Below are 22,033 nucleotides of genomic sequence, written 5' to 3' on the forward strand. Positions count from 1 at the left end.
GCCCAAATGAACACACTGTTAGAGCCTGATTCTACTCTGTGAGGGAGAAATTCTCTTGTTCCTACTCCTCTGGGGCCCCTGACTTTGCCTTCTGAGAAAAACTTCCTTATCTATTATCTTGTAGGCCACGTCTCAAGTTGGCATTGGAAAGTAGGCCTCTTTGGAGGTTGTATAAATTTCACAGCCTGCTTTCTGATGATGCAAGTTTGGGGGCTGGTGGTTGTTTTATAGACTGAAAAACTACAGGCACTTTCAGGCCAGGTTTGTGGTTTTCTTGAGAATACAATTCCATCAAAATTTAGTAAGCTTTCAGTCTATTTACTACCAGTTGGTTCCATGTCAAAATTTCTTCTTGTCATTGTTTTTAAGCCTGCCAACTCTCTTATTCACTTCTATGCTCAGCACATTTCACTCTTTGTTACTTTAGTGGTGGTCATTTTAAGGTCATTTAAAACAATAGGCTAGATTAGCAAGGCAACACCTCTACTCTGACCTTTGTTACAGGGCCACCACTATTCAGATGAAAAGTCTTAATGAACAGTTTTTAAAAAGGGCACTGACCAAAGGCTCTGCTTTATGAGGCATAGTTGCAGTTGACTTTTCCAGCTTTGAGGAGCCAAATTATCAGATTTTATATCAGGTTTAATTGTAAGCCACAGTCAGAGAATGTGACTCCCTTTAGCTTTCATTTTTACTTATAAATGGGTTAATTCTAGCATAATATATCGCTCATGGTACCTTGCTAAAATCAACATGGAACAGCCAACACATAAACACACACTAACATTCTATTTTTGGGGGGGGGACCACTTCCTTTAGAAAGCTATGGGCACAGCAAGCACATGGTCTACCTTCCAAGTTATCAGAAGTAACAGGTCCACCAAATATTTTTTCATGACATTACAAAGGTCACCACCTTTCTAGCCTTCAATTATCTGTTTCCTTCTGCCCAAAGACTGACTGATTAACCAATGTCCCATAATTTAGGTTTTTGTTATGGCAGTACTCTACTTTTGATAGCAATTTTTACATTAGTTAAGGTAAAGTATAAGCTGCTATAACAAAAAGGCACAAAAATAAACTCTCTCACATAACAGTCCAGAGCAAGGTGTCTCTTCTTCATGAGGTCACCGAGAGACCCAGGCTATACAATTCCTTAGGAAGGTGCCCCAGCTATGTGGTGGGACCTTGTCAGCCAGCACTGCAACTGTGATCCAGCTTATAGGAAGAGGAAAAAGAAAATGGTTGGCAAGCAGTTTCATTTTTAAAAAACTTGAATGGACATTTCACACTTCTGCTTATATACCCCTTGGCCTGACAGTGGTCATATGGCCATATCTAACTGCAAGGTAGACTTGGAAATGACAATTAACTCCAGTTAGGCTTTCATGGGCACAGCTAGAACTTGGGGATTCCATTACTAAAAGACATAAGTTGGACAGACGTTGGGAAACAGCAATCTCTATCACAATGGGGTTGAAAGGGTGGTTACCACTTAATAACATCATATACTGTTGAATTTTTAAAATGAAGTATATACATTAGTTTTATAATAATTACAGTAAAGAAGAAGTTTCTAAAATAGTAATTATTTCAGGCCAGGCCTATACCCTAAGTATTTTACTCTGGGAAAGGAAACAGTATAGAATTACTTTCATCTTTTACAAAATTACGTAAGATTCAGGTGTGCAGAATTATAATTCAACATTGATATACACTACAAACCTGGTTGCCATCCATTACCACATAGGCAGTCTCCTTTGACTCATTTTGCCCACCGTAACCCCCTTCCCCTCTGCTAATTTGTCTTCTGTATCTATGATTTTTTTGTTTTGTTTGCTCAATTTTTTTTTTTTAGATTCCACATATGAGTAAATTCATATGGTATCTGTCTTTCCCTATATCTGGAAGTGGAATAGTGGAGTCATATGGTAGTTATATTCATAATCTTTGGAGGAATCTCCATACTGCTTTCCATAGTAGCTGCACCAATTTATAGTTCCACCAAGGGGGTACAAGAGTTCCTTTTCTCCACATCCACTCCAACATTTATTTCTTGTCTTTTTGATAATAGCCATTCTAAATGATGTGAGGTAATATCTCATTGTGGTTTTGATTTGCATTTCCCTAATAATTAGTAATGTTGAACATCCTTCCATGTGCCTGTTGGTTATCTGTATGTCTTCCTTAGAAAAATGTCTACAGTTTGTTTGTTTTGGCTTTTAAAATAGTTTTACTCTGGCTATTTTCCAATTTATAAAAAGCAATGAGAATAATATGATGAACTCCCAATATCCAGCTTCATGTCAAAGCCAAAAATCAGACATCATATCATTTCATTCACCAATATTTCAGTATCTACAAAATATAACTTTTTGAACATAACCATTGTAGCATTATCCATGCAAAAGTTGTGAATAATTCCTTAGTGAATCAACTTAGTTTTTAAAAAATTTTTTATTGCAGTGCACTTGATTTACAATGTTAGCATCACATGTACAGCAAAGTGATTCACTTATACATACATATATATTCTTTCTTTTCAGATTCTTTTCCATTACATGTTATTACGAGAAGTTGAATATAGTTCACTGTGGTATACAGTAGGTCCTTGTTGTTTATCTGTCTTATACATAGTAATGTGTGTCTGTTAATCCTCAACCCAATTTATCCCTCCCTGCCCATTCCCTTTGGTAACTATAGTTTGTTTTCTATGTCCGTAAATCTGGTTTTGGTTTGCAAATAGAATTTGTATCTTTTTTTTTTTCAGATTCCACATATAAGTGGTATCATATATTTGTCTTTTTCTGTCTGACTTACTTCATTCAATATGATAATTTCTAGGTCCCATGTTGCTGTGAATGGCATTATTTTTTGTGTGTGTGGCTGAGTTAATATTCCATTGTATATATATATATATATATATATATATATATATATATATATATATATATATATATATATATATACATATATATATATATACCACATCTTCATTATCCAGTCATCTGTTGATGGACATTTAGATTGTTTCCATGTCTTGGCTATTGTAAACAGTGCTGCTATGAAAATTTGGGTGCATGTGTCTTTTCAAATTAGTTTTCTCTGGATGTATGTCCAGGAGTTGGATTGCTAGATCATATGGTAAGTCTAGTTTTAGATTTTTTAATGGATTCTTTACATATTTTGGTTATTAACCCCTTATCAAATATATGATTTGCAAATATCTTTTCTCATTAAGTAGATTGTGGAGTCAGGTCCACAAAAACATTGCTAAGATCTCTGTCAATGAAGATATTACCTATGTTTTCTTCTCCGAATTTTATGGTATCAGGTCTTACATTCAAGATTTTAATTCATTTTGAGTTAATTTTTGTATATGGTGTAAGAAAGTGATCCAGTTTTCCCAACACTATTGTTCCTTTTTTTTCTTACTTCCCAACATTATTTGTTTAAAAGGCTGTCGTTTCTCCATTGTATATTCTTGCTTTCCTTGTTGTAAATTAATTGTCCATATATGTATGGGTCTATTTCTGGGCTCTCTATTCTGTTCCATTGATCTGTGTGTCTGTTTTTTGGCCAGTACATGTTTTGATTGCTGTAGCTTTATAGGAGAGCTTGAAATCAGGGAGTATGATGTCTCCTGTTTTGTTCTTCAGTCTCAAGATTGTTTTGGTTATTTGGGTCTTTTACGGTTCTATACAAATTTTAGAATTATTTGTTCTAGTTCTGCGAAATATGCCACTGGAATTTTGATAGGGATTATACTGAATCTGTAGATTGCTTTAGGTAATATGGACATTTTCACAATATTAATTCTTCTAATCCATGAACACAGAATACCTTTTCATTTATTTGTCTTCTTCAATTTCTTTCATCATTGTCTTCTAGTTGTCAGTGAATAAGTATTTTACCTGGTTGGTTAAATTTATTCCCAGGTATTTTATTATTTTTGATGCCAATTGTAAATGGGATTGTTTTTTAATTTCTCTTTCTGCAAGTTATTAGTTTATGGAAAGATCACAGATTTCTGTATATTTTGTATCCTGTGACTTTACTGAAATTCATTAGTTACAACTTTTTTTTGGTGGACTGTTTAGGGTTTTCTATATATAGTATCATGCAATTGGTAAAGAGTGATAGTTTTGCTTCTTCCTTTCCAATTTGGATTCCTTTATTTATTTTTCTTACCTAACTGCTATAGCTATAACTTCCAATACTATGTTGAGTAAGAGTGGTGATGGGGGTATCCTTGTCTTGGTCCTGATCTGGTCCTGATCTTAGAGGAAATGCTTTCGGCTTTTCACTGTTGAGTATGTTGCCTGTGGATGTGTCATATATGGTCTTTATTATGCTTTAGTATGCTCCCTCTATACCCACTTTGTTGAGTGTTTTTTTTAATCATAAATGGAAGTTGAATTTTATCAAATGTTTTTTTCTGCATCTACTGAGATGATACGATTTTTATTCTTCATTTTGTTAATGTGATGTATCATGTTGATTGACTTGCAGAGGTTGAGTCATCCTTGCATCCCTAAAATAAATCTCACTTGATCAGGGTGTATTATCTTTTTACTGTATTGTTGGAGTTGGTTTGCTAATATTTTGCTGAGGATTTTTGCATCTATGTTCATCAAGGATATTGGCTTGTGACTTTCTTTTTTTTGTGGTTGTTCTTGTCATTGATATCAGGGTAATGCTGGCTTCATAAAATGTATTTGGAAGTGTTCCTTCCTCTTTTTTTTTTTTTTTTTTTTTGGAATAGTTTGAGGATAGGTACTAACTCTTCTTTGAGTGTTTTGCAGAATTCCCCCTTGAAGCCATCTGGTCCTGGGCTTTGTTAGGAGAATTTTTATTACTGTTTCAATCTCCTTACTAGTAACTGATGTATTCACATTTTCTATTTCTTCTTGATTGAGTCTTGGAAGATTGTACATCTATAGGAACTTATCCATTTCTTTTAGGTTATTCAATTTTTTGGCACATACTTGTTTGCAGTAGTCTCTTATGATCCCTTATACTTCTGCAGTGTCAGTTGCAACTTCTCTTCCATCTCTAAATTTATTTAAATTCTCTCTCCTTTTTCTTGGTTAATCTAGCTAGAAGTTTTTCAATTTTGTTTTCCTTTTCAAAGAATCAGCTCTTAATTTCATCAATCTTTCCTATAGTTTTTTAAAATCCCTATTTCATTTATTTCTGCTCTCATATTTATTATTTCTTTCCTTATACTAACCTTGGGTTTTATCTATTCATTTTTTAGTTCCTTTAGGTGTAAGGTTAGGCTAATTGACACTTTGTTGTTTCCTGAGGTAGGCTTGCATTCCATGGCCACACTCCCCCTCAGTAAGTATCTTTATGAACATTATTTTTAAAATCTTTATCAGATAGATTGCTTATTTTCATTTCATTTAGTGCTTTTCCTAAGGTTTTGTCTTATTTCTTCAATTGGAATATATTCCTCTGTCTTCTAATTTTGCCTGTTCTCTGTTTGCTTTCATGTGTTAGGTATTCAGCTATGCCTTCCAGTCTTGAAGAAGTGGCCTTATTTAGAAGATGTCCTGTTGGGCTCACAAGTGCAATCCTGCCAGGCACTAAGGGTTGTCCCCAATGTAGATTGCATGTGCCCTCCTGTTATGACAAGGCTGTGGCTGCTGTAGAGCAGTGCTGGGTGGCACTATTGCCCAGCCAGCTGTGAGGCTCAGCTGGAACATAAGGGTAGGCAGGGCTATCAGCAGGGCATTCCTACTGACACTAACAGTCTAGTTGGAGAATTCCAAAACGGCGCCCACCACCACTAGTATTAGCAAGGTAGCCTAAGATTGCATTAATGGGAGCGTGCATTAATCAATCAATCCCCAGGGAGCGTCCTACTGATTTTTGCCTCTCTGTCAGATGCTTCAAGATTAGTACACAGATCCTTCTCACCCATGGTCCATACACTTTTCCATCTGGTGTTTTTGTGCTGATTTTCAGGTCAAGTGAGTCTATGCACAAGCTCTTTAAGACCAGGTTTTCTGTTTCCTGTAGTTCTGTAGTTTTCCTAGGTATATTTCCCATTGGTTTTCAAAGCCAGGTGGTTTGGGGCTTGTCTCTCCTATGCAGGATCTAGAGGTTGGGGCGCCTGACATGGATATTCCTCAGGAAAAAAGACCCATACGTTTGTGATCCCTCGCAGTTGTGGACTGCTGCATCTGGCATGTGGGTTTTTCCTTGCTGAGTCTGTCCCTGCCTCTCCTATTGGTCTTGCTGCTGTCTTTTAACTCTTTGTTGCAGAGGCTCTGTTCATCTAGTTTTCTGGTCCGTTTCTGAGGGAATTATTCCATATGTAGTTGTAGATCTGTTTTCTGTGTCAGAAGGTGAGTTCAGGATCTTCCTACATTGCCATCTTGAACCCTTCCCCTTCATCTTTCGATCTAAGGCTCTAATTTAAAATAACTGCACATTGAGGAATACACCAAAACTCTATCTGCAGTTATAAATTAAAAAGTTCTAATATCAACTTATAGAATCACAGAATATTAGTGCTAGAAAAATGATCCTTTGTTTCTTATATGTAAGTAAACTGAGATTCAAAGAGGTAAAATTAATGACTCCAAATCAGAAAGATAGTAATTGATCCAAAATTAGAACCAAAAGAACCAAATTTTCCTCAATCTTTGGATATATACCAACTGAGATATTTTTGAAGTAGAAAGGTTATTGTAATTTTAAAAAGAAAATGTCAATTAAAAAAATTATTCACAGATAATGTTCTATAATTTTCAACTATATAACAAATGATAAAGATACATATTTAAACAAATACAGCATGAATTAGGTTATCTCTTTAACACTAAATTTGTTTATTAAAAAATAATATACACAAGCTGAATCTGAGCCAATTGGCCAAATTACTTTTGGATTATTTCACTATTGTATTTATTTCAAACTGTTCACTCAAAACAATAATGTAAACAAAGTATAAGCTCAATTTTCGCATGTTTTGAAGGATGTAAGCTGACATAGTATATGGAATAATTTGTGTGTTTTTAAAACCTAAGGCTTCGAAAAGTAAACTGTTTTTCCTTTATGAGAACTCATAAAGTCAAGAAGCACATTAGATGCAAACATGTATAGCACAGTTAGAATTTATTTATTTATTTGTACAAAGCCAAGACAGATTTAAGGGCACTTTTAAGATTACCTAAAATATAGTGTATGTTACATTAAATCTAAGGAATTTGTGTGTTATTAATTCAACAAACATTGGCTGAGCATCTCCTTTATGCATTTTACTTTCAAAGATGATGTAAAAGGAGAAATTATTCAAGTGGCTGTAATACAGCTACTCACTGAAACAAACAAGCTGTCATCAGTTAGAAGACGCTGTTGGTAGCATAATGGAGCTAACAGGCGTTATACTTTTAAAAAATGATATGCTGGGGAACTAGAATCTGAAGATTCCATTGTAATTAGAGATTTCAAAAAGTAAAATGCAAAAATGTTCCAACGTCTAAAGTAGTTCTCAATTAGGGATGATTTGGCAATGTCTGGAGATGCTGTCAGTTGTCACAGCTACGGAGGGGCTACCAGCATACAGTGAGTAGAAGCCAGGGATATTGTTAAACATTCTACATTGTATAGGACAGCCCTTCACAACAAAAAAAATTAGCTGCCAAAAATGTCAATAGTGCCAAGGTTGAGAAACTCAGGCTGAAAGTGATTTAAGTGATTGAATGTGATTTAATATGTGTTAATTTTTTCTCTGAAAGACACGATGACACATTGGTCTATTTTCATAAATATGAAAAATGGTATAAAATAACCATAGTACTGGGCATTTATCATTACAATAACACAAGTGGAAAATTTTTGTGAATAGCATTATACTGACATTCTTAGATGAGCAATACTTTTTACCTTTTGAAGATTTTAGAGTGGAGATATTTCCTTCATTTTTCCAGCAAATATTTAATAAACATCTATTGTCTAGATGTTCTATGTCAGATGCTAGTATTCAAATAACAACAAGAAAATTTTAAAAAGAAGTATAATTGATATGCTAAGAGAGAAAATGGAATCACATAAAATGCTCAATTTAAAATCAAAAGAAGGCAGAAAAGGAATGGAATTTAAAAAAAAAAAAAAGAAGACAAGGGCAATGAATGGAAAACAGATACAAACGCCTTGGCCAATATGGGGTCTAGAGGAGTGTGAGAGCAGAGGGAACTACAGGGTTCCAATGTTTAAAAAAAAAGTGTCCAAAAACCACTGTGTTAGGGAAAAAATGATCTCTGATGTGTGCCTCCTGATGCTTTCCCGTTTTAAAATGTCCAACTCTTTAGAGAATTAGGAATGGCAGTTTCTACTTGAAAATACTTTCTGGGATCGTAATAGAGTGTAAGTCCAGCGCCTCCAAGCCGCTACTCCAGGTCACAGCTTCTGAGTCCCAGGGCCTACGGATGGTGAAGCTTCACCCCCCAGATCATTTCTCACACATTCTCCTTTGCCTCCAGGAAGAGGACAGGAGGATGCGTGTCTGGGTTTCTCTCTGCTACAAGTGTAACTCCAGTTAATAAGAGAGCTTTTACCTTTTAAAGCTCTTCTCTTACTACCCTAACAGTTTACGTCAGAGTGGACTGTGGAACACCTGTATCACAGAGACAATGAGGATGTCTGTTAAAGAGGGAGATTCCTGGGTCCTGTCCAAGAACTACTGAATCAGCCTCTCAGAGGGTGAGCCCAGGAATCTGCATTTCTAGCAAATGTTACACTGAGTCTGATGCACACTAAGGTTTGAGAACCACTGCTTTAATAAATGGGGTTTTTTTTTAGAATTGTGTATAGGGATAGGGATAAAGTGGGGAAGGGTCTTCCCTTTATGTTTTGGGTCAATTTATTGCTAGCAATATTGTTCCCCTGACCACTTGCTGAATATATCAATGAACAATATGGAGGGTAGGGGTACTGACCCTCTGCAATGTTGAAAATCTGCATATAACTTATAGTAGGCCCCTGTACTGAAGGTTCCTCCATGTGTGCAGTTCCGTATCTGTGGGTTCATCATACACAGATCTTATAGTACTGTAGTATTTACTACTGAAAAATATCTGTATATAAGTGGACCTGCGTAGTTCAAACCTGTGTTGTGAAAGGGTCAACTGTACAGTGAATACTCAAGAAACATTTGTTGAAAGACTACTTGAGGAGCAAAACATTTATAGCTCCTTAAGGTCTGTGATAAATGAAACATTTTGATTCTTCTAACCTAGATAGAAGTTGTTTTATTCTAAATAAGTTTAAAAATTTTTTATAGTCTTGTATGTCATGTGTACAGAGTAGCTGTAAGTTTTGAACTGTGGAAGTAAAACAAGCCAAACTTTATTTAGATGATAGGCTTGCTCTAAAGCAGACTGTCAAAAAGCATTTGAGCTTCCATTGTTAGTTAAATTTGGTTTAAAGAATTCCTGCAAAAAAAAAAAAAAAGGAGAAATGATTGAAACATAAACAGCTACAAAAAATTTAAACCCAAAACAACAAAAACAAAAACTTAGAGAGTTGTAACAAGGATCAAAAAAGTTAACACATGTCAGCACACCCTACGTGCCAGAGGCACTGTGAGGTTGGTCTCAAGGGTAGGGGAACTGGCAGCGGGTGCAGAGGCAAGGGCAAATCAGAAGAGAAAAAAGATGAGCAGGCTAAGAACATACAGGCCTGCTCATCAAACCCTCCCAAGAACCAGAAAACTATGGATTTTAAGAAACGAAAATCTAAGCTGCGAGATGGAAGGTAAGAGAATAGGGACTTCTACTGGGTGTTCTAAGTACTGGGTCAATGCGTTACACAGGTTATACCCCTGCGCTACTTTGCAAGGGCATTGCTAAACTCTAACATTAGTATCTGATCGAAACTGTATAACCTCATCAGTATCTGTGTGAGATGGACTCCAGCTTGAGTTTTGGTTCTTTATTTTCAGTCCCTTCTTATGTTCCTATCTTGGGAAAATGGAACTTAGAAAAATTCAGCTTGGGAGAACTTGGGAAACTGAGCAAGAGCCCAATCTTCCATAAATATTCTCTGTGGAAGAGAAGACTAGATAAGAAGTAAATAGAAGCAATAAATGGTCATTCCCCAGAGGCCTTCCTACTCAGGAGGCTGTGTTCAGAAGGCAGGCAAGGTGCTCCTACCCACCAACTTGTTGGTGGGGAGTCTAACTATGTGTATGTGTGCTTTGCGTGTGCGCTCTGTGCAGGTGTGCATGGGCATCAGTGTGTGAGTCAGCGGGACATGGATGGGAGTGATCAATTCAGTCTCTTACTTACCTTGTACCTACAGCAGCTCCCATGAGTGCTGTCACTCTGGGAATGGGGCAAAGGGTTGGGTATAGGCTTAGTCCTTCCTCTCCAGCAGAGGAGGAAAAACAGAGAGACAGGACACACACACGCACACACACACACGGAATTCTCCTAATGTGTGGATCAGAGCAGTTGGGAGGGAGTTGTCCGTCATCCCTTCCTGCCCTCTATATTCCAGACGGTGAGGTAAGAGATGAAGCTCTAACAATAAGAAAGAAAGAACCGAAGATAGACTTAGCACTTGAAACTCACTCTGGATGTTGTGAGAAGATATGGTCTTTTTCAGAGACATATTGGAAGCAGTAGACTTGAAAGTTGTAAAAGATGGCGTGGCTGCAGAAAAAATAAGAGAGAGAAATAAGGAAAACAGTGAAGTAACCATCAGTCAAGTCCTCTGAACTGAACCCATGATAGAAGATAACAAAGCAACTCTGTAAGGAAAAAGCAAAAACTACCTGCAAACAACTTTCTTTCTAGTTCTTCTTGAACTTTAAGAAGAATCCTTTCCTGTTCTAAAGCTTCTATGTACTTCGAGTAGCACCAGGTTGGCTAGAAAAATAATTTTCAAAGTTAATTTGGAAATATTTGCCCTAGGAAGTAAACTGAAGGTAAGATAGCTTCTATCATCCCCTTTATTTAAACCTTTTATTGTAGAATAACACATACAAAGAAAAACACAGGTGATAAATTTATAATTATATGAATTTTCACAAACAGAACTTGCCCATTTAAACTTTTAACTGGATGCCACAAATTGTTATTGGTCTACATTTATGTACATATATTTATGATAACGTAAAGGTAGTTTTCTATAGCCTTGACCCAAATTTTTAATAATTTAATTTTTCTTCTAGTTTTATTGAGATATAATTGACATATAGCACTGTTTAAGTTAAAGGTGTACAACATAATGATGTGACTCACATCATGAAATGATCACAAGAGGTTTAATAAACACTTATCACTCATAGATAAAACATCAAAGAAATATAAAAAATATTTTTTCTTATGATGAGAACTCAGGATTTACTCTCTTAACTTTCATTTATAACATACAGCAGTGTCAATTTTATCATGTTGTACATTACACACCTAGTACTTATGTATCTTATAACTGAAGATTTATATTTTTGACTACCTTCATCCAATTCACCTTCCTTTCATCCTCCACCTCTGGTAGCCACAAATATGATTTCTTTTTCTACGAATTTGTTTGTTTTCTTCTTCATTTCTGAAGTATAATTAACCTACAACACCATGTTAGTTTTGGGTATTTCTATACATTTGGTATTTCATTGGTAGTTTTTGATATTTCTATACATTTCAAAATGATCATGATGATAAATCTAGTTAACATCTGTCACCACACAGAGGTATCGCCCAACTACTGACTATGTGCCCCACACAATAAACCTGTGACTGGTTTATTGTGTAACTGAAAGTTTGCACCTCCCACTCTCCCTCACTCATTTCTCTCCTCCCACCAACACCAACCCCTCTGGCAACTACCTGTTTCTTCTGTGTCCACGACTCTGTATCCGTTTGGTTCTGTTTGTTCATTTGTTTCGTTTTTTAGATTCCACGTATAAGTGAAACCATGCAATATTTGTCTTTCTCTGCCTGACTTATTTCACTTAGCTTAATACCCTCTAGGTCCATTCATATGTCACAAAAGCAAGACTTCATTCTTTTTATGGTTGAGTAATATTCCATTGTGTATATACTACATCTTCTTTATCCATTCATCTATTGATGGGCATTTAGGTTGATTCCAAGTCTTGGCTATTGTAAATAATTCTGCAATGAACACAGGAGTGCATCTATCTTTTAGAATTAGTGTTTTTGTTTTCTTAGGATAAATACCTACAAGTGGAATTGCTGGATTCCACTTGTATGGTAGTTCTAGTTTTAATTTTTTGAGGGGTCTTCATACTGTTTTCCATAGTAGTTACACCAATTTACATTCCCACCAGTAGTGCATGAGAGTTTCCTTCTCCATATCCTTGCCAACACTTGTTATTTGTTGTTTTTTTTTTTTATATAATAACCATCAGACAGGTGTGAGGTGATATCTCCTTGTGGTTTATATTTGCATTTTCTGATGATGAGTGATGTTGAGCATCTTTTCATGTGCCTGTTCACCATCTATATGTGTTCTTTGAAAAAAAAGTCTATACAGGTCCTCTGTCCCTTTTTACTTGGGTTGTTTACTTTTTTGATGTAGAGTTGTATGAGTTCTTTGTATGTTTTGGATATTACCCCTTCAGATACATTGTTTACAAATATCTTCTCCAGTTCAGTAGGCAGCCTCTTCATTTTGTTGATAGTTTCCTTCCCTGTGCAAAAGCTTAATTCGAAACAAAAAAAAAAAGTCTGATGTAGTGCCATTTGGTTATTTTTGCCTTTGTTTCCCTTGCCTAAGGAGAGCTACCCAAAATTTTTACTACGACAGATGTCAAAGAACGTACTGCCTATGTATTCTAGCAGTTTTATGTATTCAGGTCTTATAGTTAAGTTTTTGATAATTTTGAGTTTGTTTATGCATATGGTGTGAGAAAGTAGCCCAGTCTGACTCTTTTGCATGAAGTTGTCCAGTTTCCCCAGAACTATTTATTCAAGAGGCCATTTTCTCTCTTTAGCCTCATTTCCAAACACACCTCTGCTACTATAAAATGACTGGGTTACTGCACCCTGCTGTCCAGTGCTCTGTAGAAGAAATGTTATCTGTGGCATCTTTCCTGCTTACCTGTCGGCCGTACGCTTGCAGGCCTAAACCTGGGTCACTGCCTAAAGTGGCTGTTTTGATAGCAGATCCTGAAGTACTCGGATACTGTTTGATTCCATCCTGTAATTATACTGAGTTAAATTATTCCCCAAAAGGGAAAAATGCTATATTAATATAAACTTACAGTTCAGAAGTCATATCATGTAAAAAATATTTTGTGGTGAGCCCCATACCTGAGATTTCACCAATATCACTAATATAACGTAATCTACTGTTATGATCTTTAATTTTATTTCATACTAGTATAAAAATATTACAAAATAAATGAAATTATGACGTAGAATGTAAAAATCACCCCCAAATTCTAGTTTCTAAGAAAAACCACTACAAACATTCATCCAAACTTCTCACTAGAGAGATGCTTAGATATAATCTATAATTTTAATATGTTTATTTTATTACATAAATTTCATACACATGGTATTACACTATATGTGCTCCTTTAAAACCTACTTTTTCATGCAAAATATTGTGAAAACATTTCTCTGTGAATAAATATAGAATAAGAATGTAAGGGCATGGTCTTTGTATCATATACCAAGTATGCCTACAGTAGAACACATAGTATATACTCAAATATTTGATGGATGATGAAATGAATAAATTAAATTATTATTTTCTATGGATGAACAGTCTTATGCACACAAATATTTGTTGAATGATAAAAGAATAAACTACATTATCATTTCAATAAGTGAATAATATTCTAGTAAAGGAGTGTACCACAGATAATTTAACCACTGCCTGCTATTAGAAATTTAGGTCACTTAAAATTTTGCTATTACAAATAATGCTATGTACACATCTTTGTGTACTTTTTTGATTCTCTCCTTTACAATAAATTTCTAGAAGTGTATTTGCTAGTTTAAAAAGAATGAATATTTTAAACAATATAAGTTCTCAAACTGCCCTCCAGAAACTGAGTATCATTTTTATACTTCCTCCAATAATGCATGAATTTGTAGGCCTTTTTCTCATACCCTCAACCAACACTGGATTTTTTTTTTCTGCCACTCTGCATGTCTTTGGTTATCAGTGAGGTTGAACATCTTTTAATGCTTTTAATCATTTGTATTTCTTTTGTGAATTGTATGTTAATGCCCTTTGCCCTACCTTCTGTTTAGAGTATTTACCTTTTATATTTTATTTTTATAACTTATATCATAAATTTTTTGAAATATCATATATTTTCCTAATTTGTCTTTTAACCTTGTTTATTTTTTGCCATTTACAATTTAAAAGATTTAGTTAACTTATTATGATCCTTGTTTAATGAATTTGCCACTGTTCATTTTAAGTACTTGACATTAAACTATATGAAAGCTTTTCATGACATTCTTTCTCCTGTCATAATTTTCTTCAGATTACCTAGCTCCATTTGATTCCTTTATAAGAATAATAGATGAAGGATATAATTGACATTAGTATTTTTGTTGTAAGGGACAGTTATTGTTACAATAAATAAGATAATAACTAATATTTACTTTATGATATTCATTATGCTTCACATGTCATATTTAAGTCTAACCTATATTCTTTATTCAATAAGTATGCATTTAAAATCATTCACTAAAATCCTACTTTTTAAGACTAACTCGAATTTACCTTTCCTTTGAGATCCTTTACCATTCCCCACAAATAATTAATTGCTCATTTTCTGTGGTTTCAGTTGTTTGTTTATACCATTTCCAGTTAAGTGTATATGTGTGTTTACCTACCCTTACACAATAGGTAAATTATATTCATATCCCTAGCTTATGTAGCAGGGATCAATATGAACAGATGATCCATAAAACTCTATGTAGTAGATAATTAATAAAAGTCTGGTGAAAGAAGGAAGAAAAGGACTAGGATGGGAAGTTCTTTTGAGACACTATTTAGGCCACATTAGTAGAAAATGCAGCAGAGTCACAAGAGACATCTGGTTGGTGAAGTTATTCATGTGCCACAGGTGGAATCAGAACAGAGCTCCTAGTGTACATAAGTTAGACAACATTCTATTTTTTTCCTCCCTCAATCAGCCCTTTAAACCTTCCTGAGGCTACCAACTTAGGATCACATTCATACAGCTCAGCTGGATATGGACTTGCCTCAAGGGCCTGGAGAAATTAAATGTGAGGATTTTTATCAACCTCCAGATGATAGAAAACAACCAAAGAGTAGCTTCTGAAAATCTGATAATTTTTTGTAGCATCATTCATATAGAAATGTTATTAAATATTAAACACAAAATATTTGTAACACTCACATCAGATATGAATAGTAACATTACCACCAAAGCTTAAGAAGTGCAGTATCACTTTGTATCATTCCTCAATCCCATCATTTAACTCCACTCAACCACAAAGGTAATGGCTATACGGGATTTTGTGTTTCTCATTACTTTTGCTTATTTATAGTCTACCATATTTGTATTAATTAGTTCTGCATGAATTTTTACTTTATATAAGTAGAGGTTACTGCTTCTATTCCTTTGCAACTTTTCCACTCAACATTATACTCCTGCTATACATCTACACTTATTATTGTGGTTATGATTTATTTGCTTTTCATCACAGCAAAGGATTCTACCACATGAATTTATTTTTCCAATCCCTTGTTAATAGACATTTGGATAGCTTCCTACTTTTTGCCATTGAAAACACGGTTGCTATAAATCATGTGCACATTTCCTGATGTATGTGTTCATGAATTACTCTAGGATATACGTACATATAAGCCTAGATTTGCTTAGTTGAAGGCTAAGTGCATCTTTTAATTTATTGGATAAAGTCAAATTGTTTTCTGAAGTGATTATCAATTTATACTCCTATTCACAGTGTATAAGAGTTCTGATTGCTCCACATCCCTATTATTGGTTGTTGAAGAAAATATGACAGTTCAAAATGAGCAGAAAACGGCAGGTGATGGCCATATAAAACCATTATAAGAACAAAAAAGAAAATGAGAACTCCAACACTTTAGTTGATAACAGTACTCTCTAAGAAATCCAATCATGAATCAGAGGAAAACTCTAACGTAGGATCCCAAAATAGATAAAATATTCCTACAAAAATACTTGCATATATAAAATAATACTCCAAATCATAAATACAGAAGCTGAGGACAGAAACAGACAAAAAAAATTTTAAAAAGGAAAATGTAAAACTGACAGTTTACTGAACTTAAAAAAATTGAAGAAAAAACCAAAATCTCTCAGAAATGAAGCTATAAGGTGCCCATGGGATTATGAATATGGATCAGAAATAAAGTGCATGTATACACACATATATATATATATACACACACACACACACACACACACATATATATATATATATATATATATACACACACACACACACAATGAATATACACACTATGAATATAAATATACTATGAATGTAAATTCCCCTCATCCAATCTTGGCAAAAGATATAAACCTACAGACTCAAGGACCCAAATAATCCTCAAACAGAATCAACTCCCCAAAATACCACAGAAGATACATTATAATCAAAATTATGAAAACTAGAAACAAAGGAAAAATCTTGGAAGAAGTGAGAAACAATACCTTACTTGTAGGGAAAAGAAAGAATAAAATAATAAATCTTGGAACATCAAAAAGGAAGAAAAATGGAAAGAGCAAAGGTATGGGCAAATACAACAGACCCAATAAAGAGGACGAACTATGTGTATACACAACAGTGTGGATGGATCTAAAGGGCATTTATGTTGAGTGAAAAATGCCAATCTCAGAAAGTCACATATTATATGACTCCATTTATATAACGTTCTCAAAATGACAAAATTACATAAATAGGGAACAGACGTGTGGCTGCAAGACATTAGGGATAATTGGGTGGATATGACTTGTAGTCACAAGGGAGAACTTTGTGGTGCATCTTGGACGTAGTGTTGGCTACTTGAACCTACACATGTGACAAAGTGGCACGGAACTATACACACACCTTGTACCAATGTCAGTTTCCTGATTTACTATTGTATATAGTTCACGTAAGATGTAGCCCCTGGGGGAAACTAGGTGAAGGGAAAGTGGGACTTCTGTACCATCTTTGCAACTTCTTGTGAATGTTAATTATTTCAAAATAAAGTTTTTTCTAAAAAAAATCACCTGGAATTGGAAATTTAAAAAATAACAATAGCAATATTTTGAATATGAAATACTTGGGAATACACTTCATAAAATACATTCAAGACCTGTCATTGAAAATGACAAATCATTAATGAGAGAAATTAGAGAAGAACTTAATAGAGATAAACTGTGTTCATGGACTAGAAGACACAATATTGTTATAATGTCAATTCTCAAACTGATCTATAGGTTTATTACAATCCTGATCAAAATATCCAAATAACATTTGAAAAGTTGTTCCATTTTACCAATAATTAGGTGAATGTAAATAAATGCATTAGCATGATGACATACTGTTTGTCATCAACACATTGGCAAAAATTTCCAAGTCTGAACATACTAAATGGGGAGAAGCAGTATTCTCATATACCACTGGTAGAAATATAGACTGACACACGTACATACTCTACTACTCAGTCATTCCAGAACATTTTTATACAAGTGAATATGGAGACATTTACAGGAACGTTGCCTGCAGTGCTGTTTGTAATGGTGAAAATTGGAAAAAAAAATCCAACAATAAAGAAATAGTTAAATAAAAATAGTGTATTTATTCATATGATGGAAATGCAGCAATAAAACTGAATAAACTAGATCTAAGTAGTGCAGTAGAATTAAAAGACAAAATGAATTTAAAAGCAAGATGTAGAAAGCATAATATATGCTATGGAGTGAATTCAGTCTCCCCATATTCATATATTGATGCCCTAACTTCCAGTGAGACTGTACCATGAGATACAGTCTTTAAGAGATTTTTAAGGTTAAATGACGTCATAAGGGTGGGGTGCTAATCCAAAGGAATTGTGGCTTTATATGAAGAGGAAGAGAGAGAGAGATCTCCATCCCTCCTCAACTAGCAAGGACACAAGAAGGTGGCTGTCTACAAGCCAGGAAGAGAGGTCTCACCAAGAATCGAATCAGCTGGCACCTGGATCTGGGACTTCTAGTCTCCAGAACTGTGAGAAAATAAGTTATTTTGACCTGTGCAAATTGGGGTGTTCATTATATTACTTTTGTTTCTTTTAAATTTCCTTTAAAAAACAGAATAGGAATAAATTTGTGAATAGGATTAAATATATTACTTGTTAATCCTTTTCAAGTCAAAGAAAACAGATAAACATAAAGAGAGCTAGATGAATGGATGGATGAATGGATGGACAGATTAACAGACAAATAGGCAGGCTGGACAATTTATGACTTACATTTGTAAGTTTCACAGTTAATATATCACTCTGTAATTTTAATATTGAAAATGCTGCCCACAGTACAAAATATTTTTTCATTCATTCTCTTATTCAGTAAACAATGATTAATAATTGATCATGAACCGGACAATGGTTAAAGTGTTAAGAGTATCTCTGAGGATCTCAGTCCAGCAAGAAAGACAGATGCAAAAACTTACTCACAAGACAATATAAAGTGTTCTCCAACAGAGGCAGGACTGCTTTTACAGCAGATGTGAGCTGCTGTGCTAGGAGGGTCCAGGAAGCCTTCCCATAGAAGAGATGACATTTGAGATAATTTTTAAAAGTTCAAAAACAAGTCTGAAATCTCTGATTGAAAGCATAAAGCCACTAAAATCTGTATTCTATAACTTCTCTGTCTTTTTGCCCAATCCAGATTCTTTAAATTCACACATATCACATACCTTTTAAAGGTCTGATTAAACCCAAAATGATTCTTGTCTCACCTTTGCAGATTTTTCATCTTCTGTGACTGCTGATTTTTTTTTCTGCTTACTATATTCTTGTCTTCTCTCCAAAACACTCATAATTTTTTCATCAGTTAAGTTCTTCCTAAACGCACAAAACTGAGGCCAATATTTAAACAGAACCCCAAAAATTGTCATCTGTATAAAAAACAAAGCATGTCTCAGATTACAATTTTATACAAATGTACCAATTTAAACTCTAATTCACCATAATAATGGATTAACTATTCTATCTTTAATATACAGCATGTTTCCTCCAACTTATTGTCTCCAGACATCTTGGTATAGTTTAGCTCAGCACATGCTTATCATCAATGTTTTTTACTACCAACGAGAAGTCTTTCTTTCAAAAAAAAAATACACTTAAATACACTTAAAAGTCACTTTATTCTTTATGCTTCTCTAACCAATTGATTGTATTAATAAAGAATCCATTAGGTCTTTCTAAATAAGAAATTTATGTTTTCTTTTAAAACATATACTAGTTGATCTGCCACACACTCTGTTGTTTTATGCAAGTATTCCAAATATTCAGTTCATCAAGGGGAACTCCTCTCCACCCCCCTTTTCCTTCTTTCAGAGAAAGGAAATACCATTTTGCCTCTGGAAAAGCTCTTAAACAAAGCTGCAGATCTAAGAATAAATCTTGAGTAACTTTTAAATGATATAATCTCTCTTTTATGTAAGAGCAAGAAAAGTAACATTTAAAAAGCAGAGTGGTATCCTGGACAAATGCTTTCTATGAGGACACTCTACATTAAGTGATTAATTGTGATATTTATAGAGATAAGAATTGTTGCTCAAATCCCCATGCCAAGTTTTTCCATTAGTTCCAAAGGCATACATTGCTTCCAAGAAGGTAGGACTTGCCACATCAGATGAAGTCCAACATCTTGTTGCTAAGAATGGCCTTTACCTCATGCCCTGGAGAAAAGTGAACCATCCTGTTAGGCTCTAAGCCAACTCTTCAGGGGGAAAGTGGAATTTTTAAAAAGTAAATGCTGCTGTGATCAACAGAGTCCTGAACTGATACATTTTATTACTCTTCCTTTCTGTACATGAATATCATTAGTAATTGTAATACAATTTAAAATACACTCTTATTGAATTCTATAGCCTCTTGGGATTGTAAGCACAAAAGCTAAAGATACTTTATTTGATGAAACGCAGGCTTTAAAAATGTTTTTCATTTACAGTTATCTGCCATGCATTTAATTAAGTAACCCCCTGCTCCAATGTTACGGGATCATAGTGGTTCTCATATGAACTCCTTAAGGTTAAATACTCCTCCTCCTCTATTTACCAACTATTGACTCAACTTCTCAGTTACCGCTCCAAAACCTGAGTCATTCCCAGCTCTCAAATATATTTATTTTCATCTAGAAGGCCTTCCAGTAAGTCACCCTATTAGGACACAATTTTTCAAGGCAAACATAAAATTGCTCTACTTCTAAAAGTTGCAATTAAGGTTAATGACATACATGTTATTCATGAAAATTGCCCTGTACCTCCAGAACCTTAAAAGATAACCTAACTATGGGTAAGGAAATGTTTTCATAAATAGAGAGCTACTTTGCCCGCTGCCAGCAGATGGCAATGGCTGTAGTTTTATTTAAAAGGGTCAGTGAAAATACGGCTGAGTGATGAAACCTTTCAAGCTATTAGGAATGCAGGCGGAGGCTACAATGATAAGGATGCAAAAACAGGCAACAGTTTTTAATTTACTATTCAGCCCTTTTGTTCAGCTTCGCTTTCATTTCCAACTTGATCTATTCCTTTCCGTCATGATGGATCTCTTCTCACACTCTTTCATTTATTCAAAAGTGTCAAGTGTCTATTCTGTGCCAGGCACTCAGGCCACAAAGGTAAATAAGAAACACTCCCTGCCCTCAAAGACCTTATAGTCCAATGGGGAAGTCAGACATGAGAATAGTCATTTTCAATTTTGTGTGATAAGTGTTCTGACAGGGACAAACACAGGACATTACAGAAGTATAAGGGAGAGAAGATGATACTGCAAAAAGCTCTGGAGGGAAGAAACATTTCAGTAAGACTGGGAGATAGATGGCAGCGGGTAGGACGACGTGGTTAGAGAGATATGCAGGAAGGAGTATGGTCTTCATTCTGAGGATGATGGGGAGTAATCGAAACTGAAAACAGAGAAGTGACATGATCAAATATACATTTTGAAAAAGATGGCTCTGTCTGCAGTGAGTTAAATAGTTTCAAGAGAGCCTAGAGGCAGGGAATTTTGGTAGTCAGTGTAAGACATTCCCTTGTGAACTGAGGTAGCAGCATGGCGTTGGAGAAAAGTAGATAAAATAACAGGTAACAAGGAGCCAATTGGATATGTTTTAGTGACTGAAGATCACCAAAGGTAAGGGAGTGAAGGAGAGGGAAGCCATGAGGATGGCAACCAGACCTGTGGCTTGTACACCCAGGCAGGAGGCAGGCCATCCCTTGAGCTTCCTTATGCACAGAGGAGTAATAGATTTGGTGAGGTGTTTTTTGATGCTCCAAAGTCCATATTTAAGATATGTCTAGGACTTTGTTTGGGAACCCAGGGAGAAGGCATAAACTAGGAGACTCCAGGAAATTTCCCAAGCTGCAATCCCTGGACAGTGTGGCAGAACTTACCAATGTAAGCAGCTCTGGACATTCACTGTCAGACTCAAGGTCTACGCTCTAGACGGGCAAGCCCCGGCCTGGGCTTCAGGAGACTGAGGCTAGGCTGAGTGATCTTTTCATTAACAGATGCTACGGTTCTGGCACCATACTTTCTCTATTTCTCTCTAGCACATCCTCAATCATTCCTTTATATTTTTGCCTATTTTAATGCATAATTTGGATTGTGAGTCTACTTTCAGTTCCTTTTAGGACTTAGAACACAGCTGGCTTGCAAATGCATGTTAAGGAATAACGGCTTTTTTTCCATGCTCAAGGGCAATCATACCCTCAGTCTCTGTTTCATATCACTTAAATCATGACACAGCCTTCCCTATTACCCTTATTATAATTTATTTTTCTTAATCATTTTTCAGGAACAGCATCACTAAAAGGCTTTTCAA

The 22,033-nt window shown here is 35.1% G+C and overlaps 1 protein-coding gene across 4 annotated transcripts in view; it reads right to left on the reverse strand.

Annotated features, from left to right (window-relative positions):
- RGS22 (regulator of G protein signaling 22) overlaps positions 1-22,033 on the reverse strand; it is a 134,421-nt gene that overhangs the window by 21,904 nt on the left and 90,484 nt on the right. The window contains exons 23-27 of one of the 4 annotated variants that reach the window (XM_074352641.1): positions 18,945-19,103; positions 13,081-13,179; positions 10,790-10,883; positions 10,587-10,667; positions 2,998-9,446 (exon numbers count right to left, since the gene is read on the reverse strand). In XM_074352641.1, coding sequence (XP_074208742.1) covers positions 9,436-9,446; positions 10,587-10,667; positions 10,790-10,883; positions 13,081-13,179; positions 18,945-19,103 — 444 coding nt within the window. In that variant the 3' untranslated portion in view covers positions 2,998-9,435. Of the gene's footprint in view, positions 1-2,997; positions 9,447-10,586; positions 10,668-10,789; positions 10,884-13,080; positions 13,180-18,944; positions 19,104-22,033 lie in introns of those variants that run through there. The other 3 variants (XM_074352640.1, XM_074352642.1, XM_074352643.1) reach the window with 3 other exon arrangements.

Source organism: Camelus bactrianus, chromosome 25 (assembly GCF_048773025.1).
Source record: "Camelus bactrianus isolate YW-2024 breed Bactrian camel chromosome 25, ASM4877302v1, whole genome shotgun sequence".
In the NCBI taxonomy this organism is placed as follows: Eukaryota; Metazoa; Chordata; class Mammalia; order Artiodactyla; family Camelidae; genus Camelus; species Camelus bactrianus.